General features: G+C 40.4%; 1 protein-coding gene across 2 annotated transcripts in view; it reads right to left on the reverse strand.

Annotated features, from left to right (window-relative positions):
- Window positions 1-21886, reverse strand: part of MRTFA (myocardin related transcription factor A) — a 98199-nt gene that overhangs the window by 47441 nt on the left and 28872 nt on the right. Inside the window, exon 1 of one of the 2 annotated variants that reach the window (XM_030478350.1) lies at window positions 765-2141. The exons of the other annotated variant lie outside the window; for it this stretch is intronic. Coding sequence (XP_030334210.1) covers window positions 765-891 — 127 coding nt within the window. The 5' untranslated portion in view covers window positions 892-2141. Of the gene's footprint in view, window positions 1-764; window positions 2142-21886 lie in introns of those variants that run through there. 2 annotated transcript variants of the gene reach the window in all.

Genomic DNA, 21886 nt, shown 5'->3' on the forward strand with positions numbered 1-21886 from the left:
AGCTAGATGGACCCAGTGTTTCTGACAAAATATGAATCTTGTTATGTTTGCCATTGCCATCTTGTTACGTTCTGCCATTCTGCTCTGTAATCTTTTCCAGGTTCCTGTTTGTTGCTATTTATTATGCTGCACACTATGAATGGACCACTGTCTGTTTTCATCTCCTCTTTTTCAATCCCTCCAGATCTTCTTTCCTCATAGATATCACTCCCTTAAATCTGACCTCTAACTATCTATATAATCTTTCAGAATTGTCAAACCCCCATTAAAAATCACACGTATCTGCAGGAGAATACCATTATCTAAAACAGAATCACATTTACATATATACACCCCACTCCTTTCACATTCTCCAAACACCACCACACTGAAACTTAAAACATGATATTCTATCTCCTTCAAGGCAGAGCTGCCGCTCCAGAACAAGCCGTTACACCTTTAATAAAACAGCCTTAAAACATTGCTCACAAGAGCCCTATAGACATAGAGGAAAGGAAGAAATTTAAAATCTGAAATGAAAACTTCCAAATGCAAGTGGAATTGTCCCAAGGTCCAGGCACTGCAAGTCACTACATACAGAGCTCCAACCTTGCCCAGTGACATGGTTATGAGCGCCCTCAGGGACAACAGGTCACAGGAGTCAGTGGGAAACCCATAATCTGGACTACTGCCCAGAAAAGAAAAAGCAGGCAGGTTCAATATGCAAACAAATAAACCACAAACCAATTACAGTGTCTACAACAAAGAAAGCAGAGCCTGCTAACCTTCTCGTAAGCTGTGGTATGAATCTTGATATGTGCTTGAATAGCTCTTCCCTTGCTTTGACACAGTCTCTGCAAGAGGCACAATCCCGACATAGGCAGGCTGCAGCGTCTTGGCTTTATCCAACATATTAGAGGAAATCCCTGGACCTGAAGGCAGATGCTGTAACACAGGAGGCGTCCCAGGCTAGTGGAAGGGGTGCTTAATCCTCACAAGAAACCCTTACCACAATCCCTCTCTACCAGGTTTCGGTCACTGCACCAAGTGGTAGAGTGGACCAGAAAAAATCAGTTTGCTGCTAGATTCCAAGGCTGTGCTTGCATAGGAACAGAGAGGTACTTGAGGCACAGACAAATCCTGACAGCCAACATCTAAAGATTAAAATCAGCAAGGCTCTTGGCAGAACTTTTCTTCCTACTACCTCAAAGCTCAGTCAGAAACTCCACTGTTTCAGCAAGCGGCTATAAGCATTCAGGATCCCAGTATGCAGAGCAGTGCTTATCAACAGATGTGTGGGCTCCTTTGTGGGGCCACTTGCAGTAAGAGCCAACCTCATTTACCCAAAATAGTGAACAGTTGGTTTCTCTACTCACACTACAGACACCTGCCAGACAGGCAATACCATGTGATTGAGCACTACCCTCTCTCCCCCTTCACCTCCCAACTGTAAGCACGCCGTACACACAGCTAGGAGAACACCACCACCCCTGGTGCAGAAGCCACGCTGCTTTTTCTCCTTCCTGTTTGAACAGGAAATAGCATTTTAGCTGTGGAGAAAATTAAACTAATAACCTGGGAAACAGAGTTCTTAGATGCATTTGCTCTGAGAATACATACAGGTAACAGCAGGCTACTTCTGTACAAGCAAACATTCTTGCATTTTCTTCCCTTAAATCCTTTCTCCCAATCTAGTAGAAACACCTACCTGAAGATAATCAGCAGCTCCCAATCAATAACCCCCTACTACAAGCACTACAACTTCAAAATCTGTACTTGCATGGCGGCATTTGTCTCATGTAGAGCTTATTTAATATGCATCATGAACAGATGCCATAGGTTTGGCAAACTGGTCATATATACTGCCCAGCACTGTACTGGAATTGGAAGTGGCCAGGGAAAATGGCATGTTCCACCCGAGCAACAGCCAGGAGATACTCTCACCAGTACAGTTGGTGGCTTTGTTGGGTTTTAATGTCACTAAGCATGTATCATAAAAATGCAAAAATAAAAGAGTTGCTCGATGAATACACATACCTGAAAAAATGTATTCTGGTATCTTTCCAGAAAAAAAAAATTAATAGAAATTTTTGTCATCCTGCAAGCCTGAAGCAAAGATAGTCACACGGACATTACAAAAATAAAGAGGTGAATACCCTAAACAGTCTAGGAACAGTCTCCGTTTCATCTTCTGCCCCTGACCCTGTCCTCAGCGAAGACAAAAGTTTCTCATCTCCAAATAGTTTGAGAGGCATCCAAGTCATTTTACAAAGCAAGGCTGGCATAACAACCACAAGGAAAAAAGTCTTTAATAATGAAGCTAATATCTAAGAAAAGTAGTGTTCAACCAAATTTTAAGAGCATGACTTCAACTCTGCCATAAGCTGTACTAGTGGAACAAAACAATCTAACGTGTTTAAGTTAAAAACTAAAAAATAACATACAGAATTTTACATGTTTACTAAATAATGATGCTAGATGGCACAAGTGACATTTCTGAGTACCTTCAACAGTACTCTTCTTACTTTGACATGTTCAACCTTCACTCAGGAAAGAATCCAAACTCTAAAGTTCCTGCGAGTAAAAAAATACCTTTGGTGACAAGCTCTGTAATGCCATTATTCCTAAATTACCAACATATACTCAACACAAACTCTCAAGCTTAAATTTAGGATTTGTAAAAGTCAGGTAAAGGTTCAGTTTCACAATGAACTTTGGCCAATAAGGTCAAATTACCGCATAAATAGACGAGCTCGTTTTTGTGTGAGCATTAGCAGTTGCGACTGTAGAGAGCTGCCTTGGGAAGCTGACCTGGCAGACCACAAGAGTGCTAAAGCCAGGATGAAGGAGAAGAGAAAGAAACACACTGTCCAGGTCTCCCCTTTCAGCAGCAACACAGAACTGCACACTGGATCAGACCTGATACTCTGTGCAGACAGGTCCCACAATTACCACAACGACTAAAGAACAACTATCCTGTGCCAGACTGAATCCTGCTTTTTTCTGGCAAGCAACGCACCATCTGGATGGTGGAAACGACAAGATTCAGCTACAGAGGTCAAAGACTACTGTTATTTTGCCAACCTGAAAGAGGCACCAAGTAACTAATAATACATGAAATATACTGCCAGTTGGGCAATTTGATCATATAACCAATCCTCTGCTGCTATAATTGACAATTCCAACTTGATGAAGATTTGATCCTCTCTCTCTTTCATTTGCTGAGTAAGATATTCTAAAATTTTGTCCTACGGCATTAAATTTGTCCTACAGTGTTTTCTAGTGTCTGAAAGAAGGAGCAATTATCTAAAACCAAAAAAGTTGGGCCAGAACACTCCAAAAAGGACTAGGATAATGTCCTCCATGCTGTATGAAGACAAACTCCACGGGGCCCAGGTTGGACGATATCTTCAAGAGACAAGCAAGCACTTGCGGAATACCTCCTTGCAAAAAAATGGATTCTGATAAATGAGTAAAGACCAAGAGAAACCTGTCTTGTATGAAACACTGACACTACTGCCAGATGTTGATGAGCATCAAAAAGTTAAACTAAAGTTTAATTTGTTTTGTTCGATCCTGATGTACTGGTAAGAGATCTGAAAGTCTGATCAGTGATCACATGGACAGAAATATCAATGCACTGTAAGGAGTGAGGCCTCATGAGTAACTTTAACACTTTGGAAATCAGCAGCGTAGATGGGAAAGTCTGCTTCACAGCAGAGGTAGGATTTCCAACAACAGTTTCAGATGCTTAACCACTCCAGAAAATAGGATCAACCCACATCAATGCATTGTCCAACATTCCAGTCTTGCACAACATTCACCCTGGAATTGGCGACAGTGCTGCTGGCAGAAAGATCACCTTTACCAACAGGACCTACACATTTGCCACAGATTTCTGGTTTGGAAAACATCAGGCCCTGTATTTCTTATCTATCCATGAGACATCTATTGAGTCTTATATCCTCTGACTTTCAAGCATGAAATGAGATACAGACTGTGGGAATATATTTGTCCTTAAGATGCTGCATTACTACTTATACCCTCATACAGAAATAAAAGGAAACAGCAGGTGTGCAGATGCTGCTGGTGGTTCTGAGGCCTGGTGCACAGAGAATGCAATGCTTGTATTTTAATGTCAGTTTTCATTACTTGTCAACTATTTTGAACTAATGTGAATGAATTCATTAACTTCTCTTATTTTTCTATCCTCAAAAACCAAGGCAGCATATAAGCAGCAGCATTTTCAAATTCCCACTCTGTGCTAGAAGAGAAATATGGAAGAGTGAGCCACCTCCAGCATAAGTTCTAAAACCCTGCTGTAGGTATTTGACCTTTATATTCCAGGAGCATACAAAAATTTGCCTGTGCAAAGTTAGCATCAGAACTGCAAGGTGCTACAGCTTAAAGCTTTGTTCCACCAAAAGGATCACTCCTAGTTCACCTTCTCCTGCCCTTCTCCCAGCCACGGAGTTCTCTCTTATCCTCCTTAATACCAATTCTGACATTTATGTGGTAACTTAATGAGCCAGTTCAACCTACTAAACACCAATACCAACAGGTGTGATGAGCACCATAGCTGGTGGCTGGTGAACACAGCTGAAAAGGGAGAGAAGTCTTGACATAGGCTAGACTTTGGATCAACTCAGCTAATGTTTTGTAACACAGAATTACATCACTAGTTTTATCCCCCCCCCCAAAAAATGTATTCTTTAAATTCAAATTAATGAGCAGATAGAAAATGTGCTTAAAACATCCCACACCAACTTACAATGTGTATGTTTTTCCTCCTTCCACCTCCAGTCCTCCCTGCAGCTCAATTCAGGTTCTGTGTCTTTCTTCCCCCAATAATAATATTCCCAGATGACACAATGCCTGCAAGGATCTACATGCACACAGTGAAGTGATGAAATATAAACAATGTACTGCTAAAAAATGGCAAATAGCTGGAATATATGCTCACTCTGACAACATGAGAAAGATCTCAGTCGAGGTTTAAGCCAAATGAACCCTCAGGAAGAAATATGAACCCACTATATTTAAGATCTGTTTCTGATATTTCTAGCAAGCAGACAAAAGCTGGAAAAATAACAGAATGCTGCACTGACACCGCTGTAAACCTTCGATGTCTTATGACTCCATTTTATACTTCAAAATAAATACAGACTTCACACTGACACTTGTGTCGCTTACTTTTTCTCAGCTAAGGATCATATTATATGTAATGTGAGTTTACTTTGGATATTCCCAGGATCCTGCCTCCCACCAACAGTGACCTTCAGGAAGAGGTAGAAACTCCAAGCTGGGAGCACTGTGCATTCTTGGTTCTCCAGTTCTCAGGAAGAGCCTGAACTTTACTCTTACCCTTATCTCTTCAACTAGCTGATGACAGCTAGCTCTGCCAGTCAGCATTCAGAAAACTCCTAGACATGACAGGTAGCCAAAGGTAAACCACCATGCAGATGTAAAAAAAAGCAACAGCAACGGGGATGCCTGGGAAGCTGGACCTTTGCCGTAGCTTCTGAGCTGCTCTTCAGTCCCCCAACCCACTCTGGGATATACCACCACCCCCACTTTTGGCAAGTTGGCTGTCATTGAGCTGTAAATACTGTGAGTTGGAAGCACAAAAATAGCTGCTGCACAGGCTGGAAAACCTATCAGATGATGTCAAGGCGCGTTTTGAGCCCTCCCCTCCCCCCCAGCACTTCCTTTCCTATGTCACTTTCTCATTACCTCACTGTCTCTAATTCTGAAAGTGCTTCTCTCTGCATCTTTCAGCTGCCAGAGCGAACTTTACACAGCAGCTAGAGCCAACTCAACCCCCAGCACATCTATAAACTCTGACACCCACCCCATTCCTTGGGATTCAGCCAAGATGTCAGTTTGCCTTTCCCTGAAAACACGCACATGAAATCCACGATCCATATCTGCAAAACACACAAGAAGAATCAGTTCAGCCCCAGGAATGCAATGCTGATCTGCATTTGATTAACTCTGCAGATAAGCAGTTTCCAACCAGCAAGGCAAGTCAACGTTATAAGTGAGGTGTGGAGAGACAGTAGCCGTGATGTCCCATACCCCTCTTCCGAGTCACTCAGCCCTGCCTCTCTTCCAGGCTCTGCAGACCTGAGGAGGAAGGAGAGGCAGAAGAAGGAAGCCAAAACCTTTGCTTTTCCCACCTCTCCCCTCCCCAAACCAAGAACTCACTTGGTCAGTGTTGTTGACCAAAGATTGCCTGCAAAAAGACTACAGCAATATTGCTACAAGGGCAGATGAGGGGAAGGAGAAAGAGGAAGAGAAGCAGAGATATTGGTTCACTTATGGTTCAGCCTCTTCTCCTCCTCTACCCTTTCAGGACCTGTGGTACTGGGGAAGCTGGGAGATAAAGAGACGGCAATACTCCAGAAGTCTTCCTAATTGGGATCATACGAGAAAAAAAAAAAGCATTATGCAGCAGATGCTCCTAGCATTACTACATGGGAGTACACCCGCTCAGAACACGTCAAAGAAAGCGATGCAGCTTTCGAAGACAAGTTGATTAAATTCACCTTTTAGTTTTAGGTTGGGGTTTTTCTGAGTTGGATTTGCTTTTGCAAACCACTGGCAACAGTTCTGTCAATGCTGTCCTCTAGGAAGCTGCACATACACCCCTTGACTACAAAACAGTGTTGCCTATTAAGAGGTTTCCATCCAAGATAAGAAATCCAAGATAAAAGTAGGTGGATTTCTCTGGCTAATGTAGTGGAAGGACTCTGCCCACAACAGAAGAGGGCAGGAGGAAAGCAGAGGAATTAAGAGAAGGAAGTTTTATGTCCGAACAACTGCAGCCCACTGTGCATATAAGCCCAAGAAAAACAAGCAAGTAAGTTAAAAACACATACCCCAATACATTTTGTTATTTTTACCATTTTGCTTGATAAATTCTGTTTAGATGCAAAGACTGTTGCATACCTCTTTATAGTTCAAAATTACTAGCCCTTCGTCAAGTTACCATCCCCTGCTGAGCCCCCAGTTGTTGGTTGTATGAATGCTCTCACTCTGTTCCAGTGCAAAGTTAGAAAGATTAGCTCACATTACCTTTGCTAAGCCAACAAGCTTCACAGTGAGAGCTCACACATCAAGTATGACATGTCATATGTGGAGCGGGTATCTCCAGTGGAGGGGCTTAACTGAGAGCTGCTCCAGCTGGAATTGCAACAGAATTCCCATATATTCATTTCGTTCAGCTATTAACCATTTTGCTCTAAAATAATTGCTTAAGACCAAAGGAAGTAAGAGTAACAGTTCCCTGCTCTTACCTAAGAGCCATAGCTTACCTGTTATAAAAAAAGTCAAAGGCTTCAAGCCAGAGAGAGCCACCCAAGATGCAACAATTTGAATCTTATCAGCTTTCCCACCTACAGTTAGGTCTGCTAATTCACCCACATGCACCCCAAAAAACTTTACTGTCTGCGGGGGTAGGCAGATGTGCTCCAACACATGCAGATGTGCATTTCCCCGCTACCACAATCGCACACAGGCAGGAACATTCAGAAGTGCAGGAAGACTGACATGTAAGTAAGTATATACTATGTCCAGTGAAGAATAAGCAAGAGAACAGACTTTTCAAAACATTTCCTCTTGCAGATATTCCAGGCCTTCAATTTAAACCATTATGAACAAGTGAAAACAGCAAAACCCAATACATTTGGCTTTGCTTTCAAGAGTGCCGAAAAAGAGGAAGTTCTGGCCAGACCAAGTCGGGTAGTGAGCAGAGCAGAGTGGAAAAGGAGGCAATCTGAATTTGTCTTAAAACATCCATTTCTTTTTAGAAGGGGATAATTGGGAAAAGACAGGAGAAAGAAACCCTTCCCCTCATGCTAAGGCACGTCTAAGAGTCTGAGAAGTTACATCATTAATTCCTGTGGTTGTGGAGCAAAGATATCCCACGCTTCTCCCTCCCACATCTTTTCAGCTTCTGGCAATAAAAGGTTTCGTCTCTATCAAACCCTCCTGCAGTACAAAGGTGCTACCTGCAAACACTTGAAAATGAAGTCTATTTCTAAACTACCTAAGCAAGAGAGGAAACAGCCAGGCTGCACTCAATGTTCATGCACTGCTTGTGAAAGGATTAGCAAACCCTTCATTTTCTTCTCAGGTCATACTAGCAGAAGAGCTACTAAGTAAACCCTCAGTACAGGATTGTGACTTTTGCCCAGAAAGCTTCTGCTGCTTCTCCAAATACATCAGTTATATGGACAATAACAACATTGTTGAGGTACAATATGACAATTATCCTTGGTTAATCTGATACAAAATTGCAATCCCAAAATCTAGATTTTTAGTAAAATCTCTATTTACTCTTTATGGTTGCAGAAGACTGCTTCTCAACTGCATTAATGGAGGTGTAATTCTAAAAAGACCATAAAGCATCCATTCATTTAATGTTAGTAGCCAATGTCAATAATTTTAGATGTGGGGGTTTTTTGACTGTTAATTTCTCTTTAAAAGTGGTTCAAGTACTTTGTCACGGTCAGGTAGTAATAGAGGCTTGGATGAGGCCAAGTAGGAGAGGGAAGTTGTATGCAGCTTCTAGGCCAATTCTGTGTTTAGCTGCCACTGAAAGTGGTGGTCTCTTTTTCCATTGTCATAGACGCTCATCTCGCCGCATGGCAAAAACCAGCTATTGTCAGGATTATTTGAGACAGGAAATAATTGCATCTTTGGAATGCAAAATTCAGTTCTTGCATTGCCAAAGGTCTGTAAATCACCTCCAATGTCAAATGCTCAAACTCCTCATTTAGTGCTGAAACTCAACTACTCCCTGGATAGATGCCAATCTCAAGCTTTCATGGTAGCTTCAACAACTGAATTTATGTTTTCAATATAAAAAGGTATAGCGTGTTTGAGTTTTAATCTTTAGCTACAACATAAAATAAGCCTGAGACAATGTCAAGGAAAACAACCATTTAAGCTCATGGAATGGACTGCACTGATTCTGGAAAGGGCTTCAAGGATCTAGTGTGTACTCATCCCCCCCTCCATAAGTGCAGACATTTCAGACCTTAAATGCAACATAAAGCACAGGAGAGGTTGGATTTGGGATAGTTTTTACCTGCATGACACTAACTTATTCAGCTTTTGATTAGCAGGAAAAATATCCTGGTTATGCTATGGTGGAAAGAGTCCTCTAATACCTTCATGGGATTCACTTCCTTCGTGGGACTCACTTGCCTATCACTTCAGGAAGGTGCAGCTTTGACAGTACTACCATTCCTTCTCCATAGACTATATCTGGAAGTAAACTGTATTCTGCGTTAACCAAACCAAAGGTTTATTTTCTTTGAAGCTGTTCAAAGTTATAACAGAAGACATACTCTTGGTATGAAATGTACAACTCCTCCCAGTTCATACATCATTTGTACCTCTAGATTTGGTCACAATACTTATAGGAACCAGACCAAATCGTAGTGTTTTCCCCAAACAACCTGAATTGACCTAAAATGATCTAAGTTCATGATAAATCCTATTTTCTAGGCATTTGAAAAGAACCATGTCTGGATGGAAAAAAAGCTCACCAAAACCCAGGCTTAAGCAAGAAACAGATATTTTGCACAGACAGAGCCATAAAGACTAGAGCTCCTTTCAGTGAAAACCAGGGTGAGCTACCTCGCTTTAACTGCTTGGTACCTCAGTGTAAATTCACATGCACACGGAATTGCTACAACACGTAACACTGTAGCTTTATACTCTAAACTTAGTCTCCATATAGCCATGTAACAAACCTCTGCACCAAAGACCTTTCCACGCAAGTGAGACTGCTATTTTTTTAAGCGCCTGTGATAATACCATCACTGTCAGAAGTTTAAGGCAGAAAAGATTTTAGAGGTAGGGAAAGCACAATAAAATACTGCATGTGGTTTGATCTGACCTATGTGGTTACCCAAAAAAAGGGGATTGGGGGAAACAAAGACACAGGCCTCCTTTGCAAGGAGCATGATTACTTCTAAAACAAATTTTATCTCATATCCAAGAGTTCTACTAATCCCAGCTACGAAAGCAAAAAGAAAAGGCAAGTAATGGGGAGGGTTTATCCTCTTCTGTTGCCCCAGCAAAACCTGCCAAATCTGAGGAGTTTTAATCCCCAACTGGCTTAAACGCATTGAAAGGCATGTAGCTGAAGTGCTTATAACTCTAATGTACTTGGAACATTACGTTCTGATTCGGGCCTCAGCTTTCTGTTCTGCTTCCCTCCTCATAAATCTGTGAGCTCACCTGAAACAATATGCAGAGAAGTCTCTTTGGTCACTATCTTTCTGCTTTAAAAGAAAGCTAGTGACCAAAGAACTGCCTGACACCCCTCTAAGATCTTTTGTCACGTCGGTATGAGCTACAAGAGCTCATCAGTCAGAACCGCACATTTATTGATTCAAAACAATTCAATTCTATTAAAACCCCTTTGCTTTGATAAACTAGGTTAAAGCAAGTAGAGAGATTTATATATAACACAGAGTCTGTGTGTCAGAAATGGAATTAGAAATCCTAGCACCCTTTCTTGGCTACTGAATCTATTTTATGAATCCAGACACAAGAGAAGGACCATTAAAGTGGGACTACAGAAAAGCAAACAGGTTGCTGATCTAATTAGATAGACAAACATGCAACTGAAAAAGATATGGCGGTCATATGCCTGCCAGCTCTTATGATCTGACAGGACTTGGCTGCTCACTCCCCATACACCTAACAGTTGGCTGAACAGAAGTCACTTACAAACAAATCTTTTGAACAAAAACAATTTTAACATTATAGACATTGCCATATGCTTACTTTTGGCAACTATGCTACAGTCAGTCCAGAATTTACTATAAAATCAGAATTGTCTCCTATCAGAAAATATTTTTGCCTGAGCAAGACAGCTACTGGGCAAAACTGTCTTTAGGTATCAACTACAATGTGGAGAGACACATACGTAGATGAGAGGAGAGCAGCAGATACTGTCCACCCTGATTTAGTGAGGCTTTTGACACTATCTCCTATAAGATCCTCATAAAGAAGCTGATGGAAATATGAGCTGGATGAAGAGACTGTGAGGTAGACTGAAAATTGTCCAAATGGCCAGGCCCAGAGGGTGCAACATCACATGCTGGGGGCTGCGTGAGTGGAAAGCAGCTTTGCAGAAGAGGGCCCCAGGATCCTGGTGGACACCAAGTTGAATGTGAGTCAGCAGTGTGCCCCTGGGACAAAGGCGGCTAAGGAAGGTATCCTCAGCTGCATTAGGAGAAATGTTCCCAGCAAGACCAAGGGAGGTGATGAGGTGATGCTTCTCCTCTGCTCAATACTGGTGAGGCTGCACCTGGCGTGCTAGGTCCGTTTCTGGGCTCCCCAGTACAAAGCAGACATGAACATACTGGTGAGAGTAGCACAAAGAGCCATGAAGACCATGAGGGCACAGGCTCATCTTTTATATGAGAAGAGGCTGAGAGAGCTAGGACTGTTCAGCCTGGAGAAGGCTTGTGGGGATGTTATCAATGTATAAAAATAGCTGAAGGGAGGATACAAATAAGATGGACACAGGCTCCAAGTGCCCAGTGACAGGATCAGAGGCAATGGGCACAAACTGAAGCACAGGAGGTCCCCTCTGAACACCAGGAAACATTTTTACTGTGAGGGTGTGCTGGTTTTGGCTGGAATAGAGTTAATTTTCTTCATAGAACCTACTATGGGGCTATGTTTTGGATTTGGGCTGGACACAGTGTTGATAACGGAGGGATGTTTTTGTTATTGCTAAGCAGTACTTACACAGAGGCAAGGCCTTTTCTGCTCTTCATATTACTCTGCTAATGAGTAGGCTGGGAGTGCACAAGAAGTTGTGAGAAGACACAGTTGGGACAGCTGACCCCAACTGACCAAAGGGATATTCCATATCATATGGTGTCATGCACAGCATATAAAGTTGAGGGAAGAAGGAAGGAGAGGGGATATTCAGAATCATGGCTTTTGTCTTCCCAAGTAACAACTACGTGTGATGGAGCCCTGCTTTCCTGGAGATGGCAGAACACCTGCCTGCTTGCGCTAGTGAGCAAGCGGCTGTGTGGTGCTTAGCTGCTGGCTGGGGTTAAACCACAACAGAGGATGACTAGGCACTGGCACAGGTTGCCCAAAGAGATTGTGGAGTCTCCATCCTTGGAGATACTCAAAGCTGTCTGAACACAGCCCTAGACAACTGGCTCTAAGTGGCTCTGATTAAGCAGAGGGGTTGGAAAAGTTGACTTCCAGAGATCCATTCCAACCTCAACCATTCTGTAATAGGTAAGTAACCACCCTTTTTCCAGTGGCTTGCTTGTCCATTAATAGATATCTAGCAACCTCTGAGTAAAACCAAACAAAATTCTAACATGGAAAACTTCATACTGGGGAAATACACATTTTAATATTCTCCAAAAAAAATCAGCCACTTCTAATTTCATACATTTCTTCATTATATATTCTTCCTTGCTGCCTTTTTTTCTCTCCTAGACGTACTGCCCAGACACTATCACCATTTACTGATATCATGATCTAGTGGTCAACAGTTTTCTCATTCTACCATAGTTGATTTCATAGTTGAAATTGTTTTTCTACCTTCCTCAGTTTCACTATTCAGTAGTTTGAGCGATGTTACCCTAGCTGGATGAAATAATCTAGCATCTTGTTTCACTTCTCAGCATTCCTTCTTTTGATGGCTGTAGGTTTCACATGGAAGTTCAGCAAGTTAATTCAGCTCAGTCATCCAGCAGAAAACTTTTTAGCAAAGTACAGCCCCTTCTCCTCCCTTCCATTGATCATGACAAACCATTGGGTTGGTTCAAACTGTCTCCTGTTATTTCACCCTTGAATCAAGCTGCTTCATTTTAGTTTCAACCTCTTTACTGCAAAGTGATTGGACCCCAGGAGACAGAGCTGCCACATTTCAGTTTGGAATATCTTGAAGATAAACACACAAGCAAATGCTGCGTAGATTGCCAGAACATGTACAATAAATCCAACACTCTGTGGACATGTCAGGATTCGTCTTTGTACTACAAGCACACTATATACTTAAGTTGCAAAAGCACAACATTTTCAAGATATATCAGATTTATTATGATTATGTTGCAGAAACATCTGGGATTTCTGAATGTCTTCTTGCCCTCTCAGTTAATGGAGCGTAGTTCCAGCAGGGCAGCCAGACATCTGGAAATTCTGTGCAAGTCTTAGGAAAACCCCCATGGTCCAGAGCAGGGAGGAGGGGGAAGGAAAAAAGTGGACAGTCTGGGAAAATCAGACATATAGTAGTCATACCAAAGTTTGCAGGGAGAGGCACTGTCTGTTAATACATCAAACCTCTGGAAATAAGAGCTCCCACCACAGTTTAGGCCCCTGGTTCTCCACAAGCAACTCATGCTTTGAGGTTAAGTCTGAAAGCTCCTATTCTACAATGCTTTTTCAGGATGCGCTTCTGCTATCAGCATCTGGAAAGCATTGTGCTATATGAATTAAATTATGCACAGCCAGCCTCCTTATAAAGATTAGAGAGAGCTACGTAAGCATTTGACAATGCCAGGATTACAATCTTAGGACAGCCTTTCCCCACACAGTCTTCCCACACTTTTCCATCTTCTACCCCAAACTCTTCTTTCTTCCTTCCCTAAACCAGTTACTCACCATTCTTCTCTCAGGAATTAATTTTTCTCTCCTGCTTACTCTCCAAATTATAAGCTACTCAAAACTCTAAAAGAAGTTCTGCAATCTCCTGTCCTAATTAAATCAAAGGAAAGAGTAGTTCGCATAAATAACATTTGCAAGATCTAGTTTTAGCTTCTAGATTTTGCAGCAAAGTTTCCAGTCCCACTTCAGGGCCAGAAGGTTAAACATTTCTCAATGACGCAGGCTCCCTTAGCGAGAGAGTGATGAGGAAGTGGTCCAAAAAACCTCATTCTTCCCAGGCATTAAATCAACAATTACAGCAAACAGTGAGTGCCTCTCTCCGAGGAAAACTGGGAGGAGTGGAGCAGACTCTTATTATAACCAGTCACTTCGTCTGCCACCATAATGCAAAAGCCTGGTACAAGGAGGAGAAGAAAACAAAGTATAACAAAAGCAAAGAAAAAGAAGAAGAAAAAGAAACAGAAACAAGATTGTGTATGGTACATTTAAAGTTATATGGAAATCAAAATTAAAAAATTTTTAAAAGCCAAACAACTTAAACTTCTGTAGAATACTGCATTTCTGTTTAAATTTGCTATTCTTTTCCAATCCATTTACGTTGCTGGTAATTTTCTAGCTTAAAGATGCTTTGGCCTTTACATGGGCTGAAATATTCCTGTCCAAGACCATTTTTCATGCATTACACTGTTCAAAACATTCACATGTTCATCTCTGGATTTTCAAGGTAAGGTTAGCAACAGAGGTTTCTCCATAAGGAGCCTACTAACCTGGATCTTGTCCTTGCTTATTTTGAGGTAACATGGAGCCAAGCAAAGGTGTACTGCAAACTATTTGCTGTTTATTTGAACTTTTAGTGAAAGAACTTTGAAGGCTCTAAGCCTTGGGAGTGTTTTGCAATAAGTCAAGCTTAAGGCACTTTCTGAAGAGCTTAACCAAAAGTTTTGGGAGTTGTAATTTCTAACTGGTGGTACTTCAGTGTCACTTTAATAAATCAAAATGACTCAGTATATTTTTAATAAGCATACATTTAATTTGACTTGACATCAGTGAATGCAAAAAACAAATCCCAAATATTGAAAGACTCAGACAAGGAAAACCAGCTTCAATCACAGTATCTCTAGCAGGAAAAAAAATCATCTCATCAAGGTCAATTATTACAGGCTTATCAAGCCAGCTTGTGCTTCACTGAAAGCTGCAACTTCTTTATTTGGGATACACTCATTTCTGAGATGAAACAATCAGGGCGAAGAAAATGGAAAAGCCCACAAAGAACCATAAATACATTTCTCAACCTACTTCTCACACTGGATGATTAAATAGGTTCCTAATGTGTTGGGAATCCAGTGCTGTGCACAATGCCGAGGAAGTATCGTTAACATTACATAGAGGATCTGAGTTAAAATAAGCATCATGACAGAAAGATACAAAAAGTATTCAGCAGGTCACATTAGCAGACACTACTTTAGCACTTGCCTACTTAAGTATATTGTAAGTGGATGCAGCTTCTCCTTTTGAAAATGTTTCCATGCATTAAAGGTTTGAATCAGTTTAACTACAAAAAGCTATTTTGACAAAATGACATTGACACACATGCTCATTTAATATTGAAAAGAACGACAAGATTTTTAACCAGAGAGAAATTCTAGGACAGCTGGTGAGTGAGAAATGTAGCACTTTTTAAAATGGTCTTTGATAAATTTGTTATGAAGGGGACTATATGACCTGATTACTTGCAACAGTAGGGGAGTGGGCTCTGTGACCCTGAAGGGTAGTTCCAGTTCTGTTTCTTTATGACTACTTACCTACTTAAACTATCGCTAAGTTATACTAAGGTTAATCACAAATGGGAACTGTGCCAATGTAATTAAACTACTTTCCTGTATTGATTCTGTTAGTAAAATTATCTTGACAAAGAAATTGAGGAGAGAGTGGAGCAATATTTCTTCCATTAAGATAAAGATTCTAGTTTCACCTCCATAAAGCAGGGCTTAGTCACAAATGAAAACAAAAGTTCACACCGCCTCACGATAACCAGCTGAAGTTTCTCCATTTGAAAAGACAACTTGAAACAAGTGTCAGTCTCCTTCTTGGAAGAGCCCTTAGGTCAGAACAGCAGAGGGTGCTGTAAGTCTGAACTGGGGTGCAGCACCTCAGAGTCAAGGAGTATCTGGATGCCACACGAAGATGGAGGTTACCTCAGGTTTTGGAGGTTGAGTTTTGTGGGGTTTTTTTGTTTTTGGGGTTTTGTTAGGTTTGGGGGCAGCGTGAAGTGCTGCAGGAGTCGTTTGAGACTGGTAAAAGGAGATGGTAAACAGTTAAATATTAAAATTTATCTATGTCAGTTTCCACATAACATCAAATGACAACAGCAGAGACACTCCCAAAACCTCAACAGTTACTTACAATCCCCACCACTGATCTATACAGCTCTGGCCATACATTAGAGACTGACTCATATTGAAGCTTAGATGTAAAAAAAAAATATATATATGTGTGTGTGTATATATATATTCCTTACATATATATATAAAGAATAGCCGGAACATGAATCCCAGTTTAAAATATTAAAAAAAAAAAAAAAAAAAAAAACCCAAAAGATATCCTGACTCTAACCCCTAATGTGAATTTCTGCTATCACACAGGAATGGACTCCTGAGCTCTTTATTAAATATTAGCCATTTCTTAAATCTGGCAAACACTGGCTAGCAAGGATTGAGGAGGTAACTGGAAGACAGAATGGGTGCATGTCTACACTGTATCCCTTTAGGCAAAGCATGCATGGTGTAATCATCATACCAGTTTAGAGAGACTCAGAGTAAGACGTGTTCAGATATTAACCCAGAAGCTAAATTAGTGGCAGGCCACAAAGGTGACAGTGATCAGCCTGAGCCACAAAGATAACAATGATCAGTCTGAGCCTATTTAAATAATGATTATGTAATTTTTATACAATCGTGCCTAAAAACCCCAAATAAGAGGCTGATTTAAATAATTCTTTTTTACTTAATTTTGCTCATGCATTTGAACTATGTTCCTAAAGAAAGGTTGATTTATATTCATCATGTAAATGAACAGGTAATTTACAGAACATGATGACATCAATTCAATAGGTCCCATTATACATAATGCACTAATTTCACAGCAAGGAAGACTTTGCTTTGATGAAAGTTACAGTTTATAAAACCTGACATGAGTTTACCTGCATTTTGAACTTTCACTTAGTTTGTAATACCAATTGGTAAATGATTCCAAAACAATGCAGTGTGGTGATGACAATCTATCTTAGTATGTAGACTGGAAACTGGTTTAAATGCACATGCACACCCCTCCCTTCAAGTTATTTCTCAATAGTTACATTTTAAAGTAAGCTGGAGCCATAAGAAAGGTAAGGAAACAAAGCAGCCAGTGAATAATTGGTTTGTGTTTACCTGTATCACTGTTTTAGAACAAATGCAGCCTGAGAGTATGCCCTTGCAAGTTCATCTTAGTACACAGAATAGGTGAAGACAAGAAGTTGCCTGGACGGTTATTTCCTACTCCCTCTTTCTCAACCCGTAGTGTAATACTCGCTGCATAAAATGAATGAACAGAGTATTTTCAAAGCAGAGTAAAACTTACTATTTTTAAAATATAATTTAGCATTTCAAGGAATACTTAGTCCAGGTTTCAATAGATTTCCAGCAGTTTCTTGTTTAAATTAAAGCAGTAGAAATAGGTACTGCTCAACTAAGTGATTCTAATGAGCAGTCTTTAACGTAAGCTGTCATTCTTGACAGAAAGAAAGAAAACAAAAAAAAAAAAAAAAAAGAAAAGCATCCTTCACATATTTAGTTTCAGTACAATCCTTCAGCTTGGCTAACAAACACCACAGTGACTGGATTACTCAATAGTTAATCATAGGGATAAAAGGCAGCAAAAGGTTATGTTCAATTCTTTTATGAATGGAGTAACTCAGTAACGTGCAGCTTAGAGTTGTGCACTCCTCACTGCATATCTTACAACAGTCAACTCAGAACCTCATGCAGTTAGTAGCTCAGGCATAAAAATTTCCATATTTAAAGCTGACTTCAGGAACATCCCATTTGCTGCTTCGGAAAGAATTCCCTCTGCATGATGACGATGAAGCTCACATAACTTTGTTCAGCCTCTGGATCACATGTAGGATTCTGGTTAAAAGCCAGTGAAGAGTCATTTTATCACTACTCAGAATATACACATCTCGGGGAGCCATCCCAGCAAGGAGGGAACTCTTTACACTCCCCAGGAATTTGCTACGTAGATACAAAAGCTTACATTTTCAAATGCCATAGATTCCAAACCAAAATCAAAAGTTCTATTTTAAGAGGTGATGATGAAAGCTATAAAGCTAGGAATGTTCTGCCCGCACCTCCACCCTCCATCCAAAACCAAAATCCTGATTGTGTTGATTCAAGAAATCACTGCAAACTCAAAATTCCAAGTTGGGGGATTAAAAAAACCCAAAAACAAACAAACAAACAAAACCACAACACAAAAAAACAAACAAAACAAAAACAACACAAAAACCCCCACAACAACTGTATTTTAAGTTTTACTATTCAAACAAAATGAAATGCCAAAAACTAGAGGAAAAAACTCATAACTAGAAAAAACTCTTGCTTGGAAATGTAAACAACAGTAAGGAAAAAAATCCTACTAACAGGTGCTTGAAAAAGACAAGATGAAGATAGAAAGCATTTTAGAGCATGCACGAGAGGTTATTCTTCTGAGTACCAAAAGCCAGCACTTAAATTCTGTTTAAAACAGGAAAATTAGAAAACCAGCCACAAAAACTGCAGCTCTGACATTTCTCACTTCTGAAAGAGCTGGAGGGGGACACATCCCTTCTGTGAATACACAGACATGCTCTCCTCTTTCTTCCCATTAAACGTAGTTTAGCAGCTGACATCCTTCAAGCGCTTCAACTTAAATCCTTTAAAGAGGAAAGAGCAAGAGCCTGGGAGCTGTGTTTTGAAAGAATGAATGGGATCAGCATCCATTTGTCCAAAATTGAGTTTAATATATCCCTAATCTGCTAAAGCAGCTCAAAAATGCTTTTTCCCCTGAAAATGAGAGAGGTTTTACATTTGATTGAAGATGACACTGATTTTCAGCTGAAACAATTGTTCCTTTTTCAGAACCAGCTGGATACAAAGCAAATTAGACAAGAAAAGTCAAGTTTTATCCACTATTGAGAACTGAATTATGTCTACGCTCATTTACATTGCAGACTTCAAAACAATTCTTCCTTTGTTCTCTAAAAATGCATGAGAAAAAACCCTCTCGTTCATCTAAACTGCACTTCTAACAGTTTGGAACAACCTGCTTCTGGTTTGCATACCTGGCTTGATCTCTAATAGATTCTAAGAGGTTTTTTCAGCTGGTCAATGGACCAAAATATCAAAACCTAAAGATGCTATCCAACAGATCACTCTATGCTGAAAAGATCTTATTTTCTTTTCAGTATACTTACAGAAAGAAATTAGGATTACACAAAAACAATTATTAATCTGCAATATATACCAAGACAGTGCAAACCACAGTGTAGTGCACAGAAACAAATCAATGCTCCCCAGAACAGAAAAAAAAGGTTTTCAGTACAGCAAAATTTAGGGGAAATAGAATTCATTAACAAAAGTAGCCATCTGGCCAAGAGCTAACATCCATTAATTCTGGCAATGCACTGTTAGACTCTAACTGACCATAACTCTTCCCCATACATGCAAAATGTCTGCAAAAAGTGATGTCAAATTTAGGGTTTCTCTATCTGGCTGATTGCACCTGTGTATGTGTACTGCACACACATTTCTGCCCAGCCACCTGCTAGGAGACATAAAAAGAAACTTGTGAACTATAACAACCAAAATAAAAAAGTGAAATTATCTTTGAAAGTTTGTATTTGCCATTTAAGCACAAAATTTGCATATAAAGGCCAGCAGCACACGCAGGACTCCCGAGATTTCCCTAAGTTGCGTGAGTCCCTCATATGGCTGTCCAAAACCAATTTTAAGTCCAGAGGAGGCCACAAGGATGATAAGGGGGTTGGAGCACCTCCCATACGAAGACAGGCTGAGAAAGTTGGGGCTGTTCAGCCTGGAGAAGAGAAGCTGCGTGGAGACCCCACAGCAGCATTCCAGTATCTGAAGGGGGTCTATAAGGATGCTGGAGAGGGACTCTTCATCAGAGACTGTAGTGATAGGACAAGGGGGAATGGGTTTAAACTTAAACAGGGGAAGTTCAGGTTAGATCTAAGGAAGAAATTCTTTACAGTGAGGGTGGTGAGGCACTGGCACATACTGCCCAAAGAAGTGGCAAATGCTCCATCCCTGGCAGTGTTCAAGGCCAGGTTGGACAGAGCCTTGGGTGACATGGTCTAGTGTGAGGTGTCCCTGCCCATGGCAGGGGGTTGGAACTAGATGATCTTAAGGTCCTTTCCAACCCAAATCATTCTGTAATTCTATGATTAAGTGTTACTGGATTGTAGATTGTGCCAAAAAAAAGGTATTCCTCTAGCACTCTTCCCTCTTTGTAAAAAATAAAATGAAATAATGTTCATGACTCATTTTTTCAGTGGACCAAACAGTCTGTCACAGAACAAAACCAAGTCACATCAACAAACTATTCAATCCATATCTTGACCAACAGCAAAATCAATAACCAAAAGAAATCAAAATCAAAAGAATTTGCAAGATCTCCATATGGGATAACTAGGCAGCAACATGAATAACAAAAAGACTTCTTTGGAAACAAAAAAAGGCTACACAGGGAGATTAGGTAGCAGATAATGGGAAGGAAACACCAAGCTTTCGGAATCAGCAAATAAATATACAGAAAATAAATGAGTCAGATGTTGAGAAAGTCAAAGGACAAGTGACTCTTGGAGAAACACACTAATGAGGGAGCTTCCGCTGCTAAGAGCTTAGTGTAGACCTGCACATCAGCTTCATTTTCAAGAGAATGACAACAGGCAAACTGGCACAGGGCTGTTGCCAAAACTCTGTTCTTGAAAATGAATGTGGAGTTTTGCCTCACTGTGTACGATCGCTTTTTGAATGACTGAGTCAGTAATACCATAGTTCTTCAAAGCAGTTCAATAGTCCAATGAGATGTGAAATACAGCAGTTAAGTTTCTGCTCTTATTTTCATATATTTTTCTGGGTCTACTCTTTTTTCGGAATGTCTTTTCAGCTTTATTTTCACTTTTACTTTTTCTTCCTCAGCTGTCATCACTTATATTGATTTTTTTTACTCTTCCCATTTTTGGTTTGACAGGTGTGTTTCACTTTTTCTGGTTAATACAGCGTGCACCTCACTAGTCATATAATTCCTGCTTCACTTATGTTTTGTTCTGAAGAAACAGGCCCTCCTTGCTTAAGCTATTCTGTTCCCAGAACAGTCAAATTATACTCTCCCCCTCAGTTCTTCTTCTAGAATATTAAGAATATTTTCTCATGTGCATTAAATAAGCACAGCCTAATGACCTGCATGCTTGAAGAACATTTGGTCTATGGAATGGAAGCTGTACAAGGTCTATCAGGGTAGTTTACTTATCCAGCTTAGGCCATGATTCTCCTATTTTTTCAATGGCTGTTCAGAAACCTTGAGGAGTTGACTGGGACAACCGTTTCCAGTTTCCATCTTTCCAGTAGGGCTTCTGGAGACAAACATCAGGACCAAGAAGCTTTGAGAAGTTAAATCTTTCCTCATTAGATGATTCTAGCTCTCAACAGAAAGGAGACCCAATTTCAGTCTCTAAAAAGTCTCATGTAGTTTGCCCAACAGACAACTTAATTACCTCACTAAGCCAAATAACAGTAGCAACCAACAGGAGCTGAAGTCACTAAATATTAATTTATTTGGGGTTTTTTTTAATAAAAATAATGTTGAACAATTTGCTCTCAGCATCAAGTAGCCATTTTCCTTATCTAGAACCTTGTGATACTCTTCCATTATTCAAGACTGATCTTTTAAACTTACTATGCACATGGTTCCATCCTGTTGTCATACTGAATTTCTTCACCAACCTTGTGAATCCCTTTAAAAAAACATTTGTCTGCTTCTTGCTGAATATTTTTCCAGCAGTGGTTGATCTAGGAGAAAAGGGAGCTACTACTGATGGAAGAGGTGCAATAAATCTGTATCCCTCATTAGATAAGCTAAGCTTGCCAGGAAATTGCCTCACCATTGCAGAACGCCACAGCAAAATCAAGGACTAGAGTCAGCT

The sequence above is a fragment of the Strigops habroptila genome, chromosome 3, assembly GCF_004027225.2.
Source record: "Strigops habroptila isolate Jane chromosome 3, bStrHab1.2.pri, whole genome shotgun sequence".
In the NCBI taxonomy this organism is placed as follows: Eukaryota; Metazoa; Chordata; class Aves; order Psittaciformes; family Psittacidae; genus Strigops; species Strigops habroptila.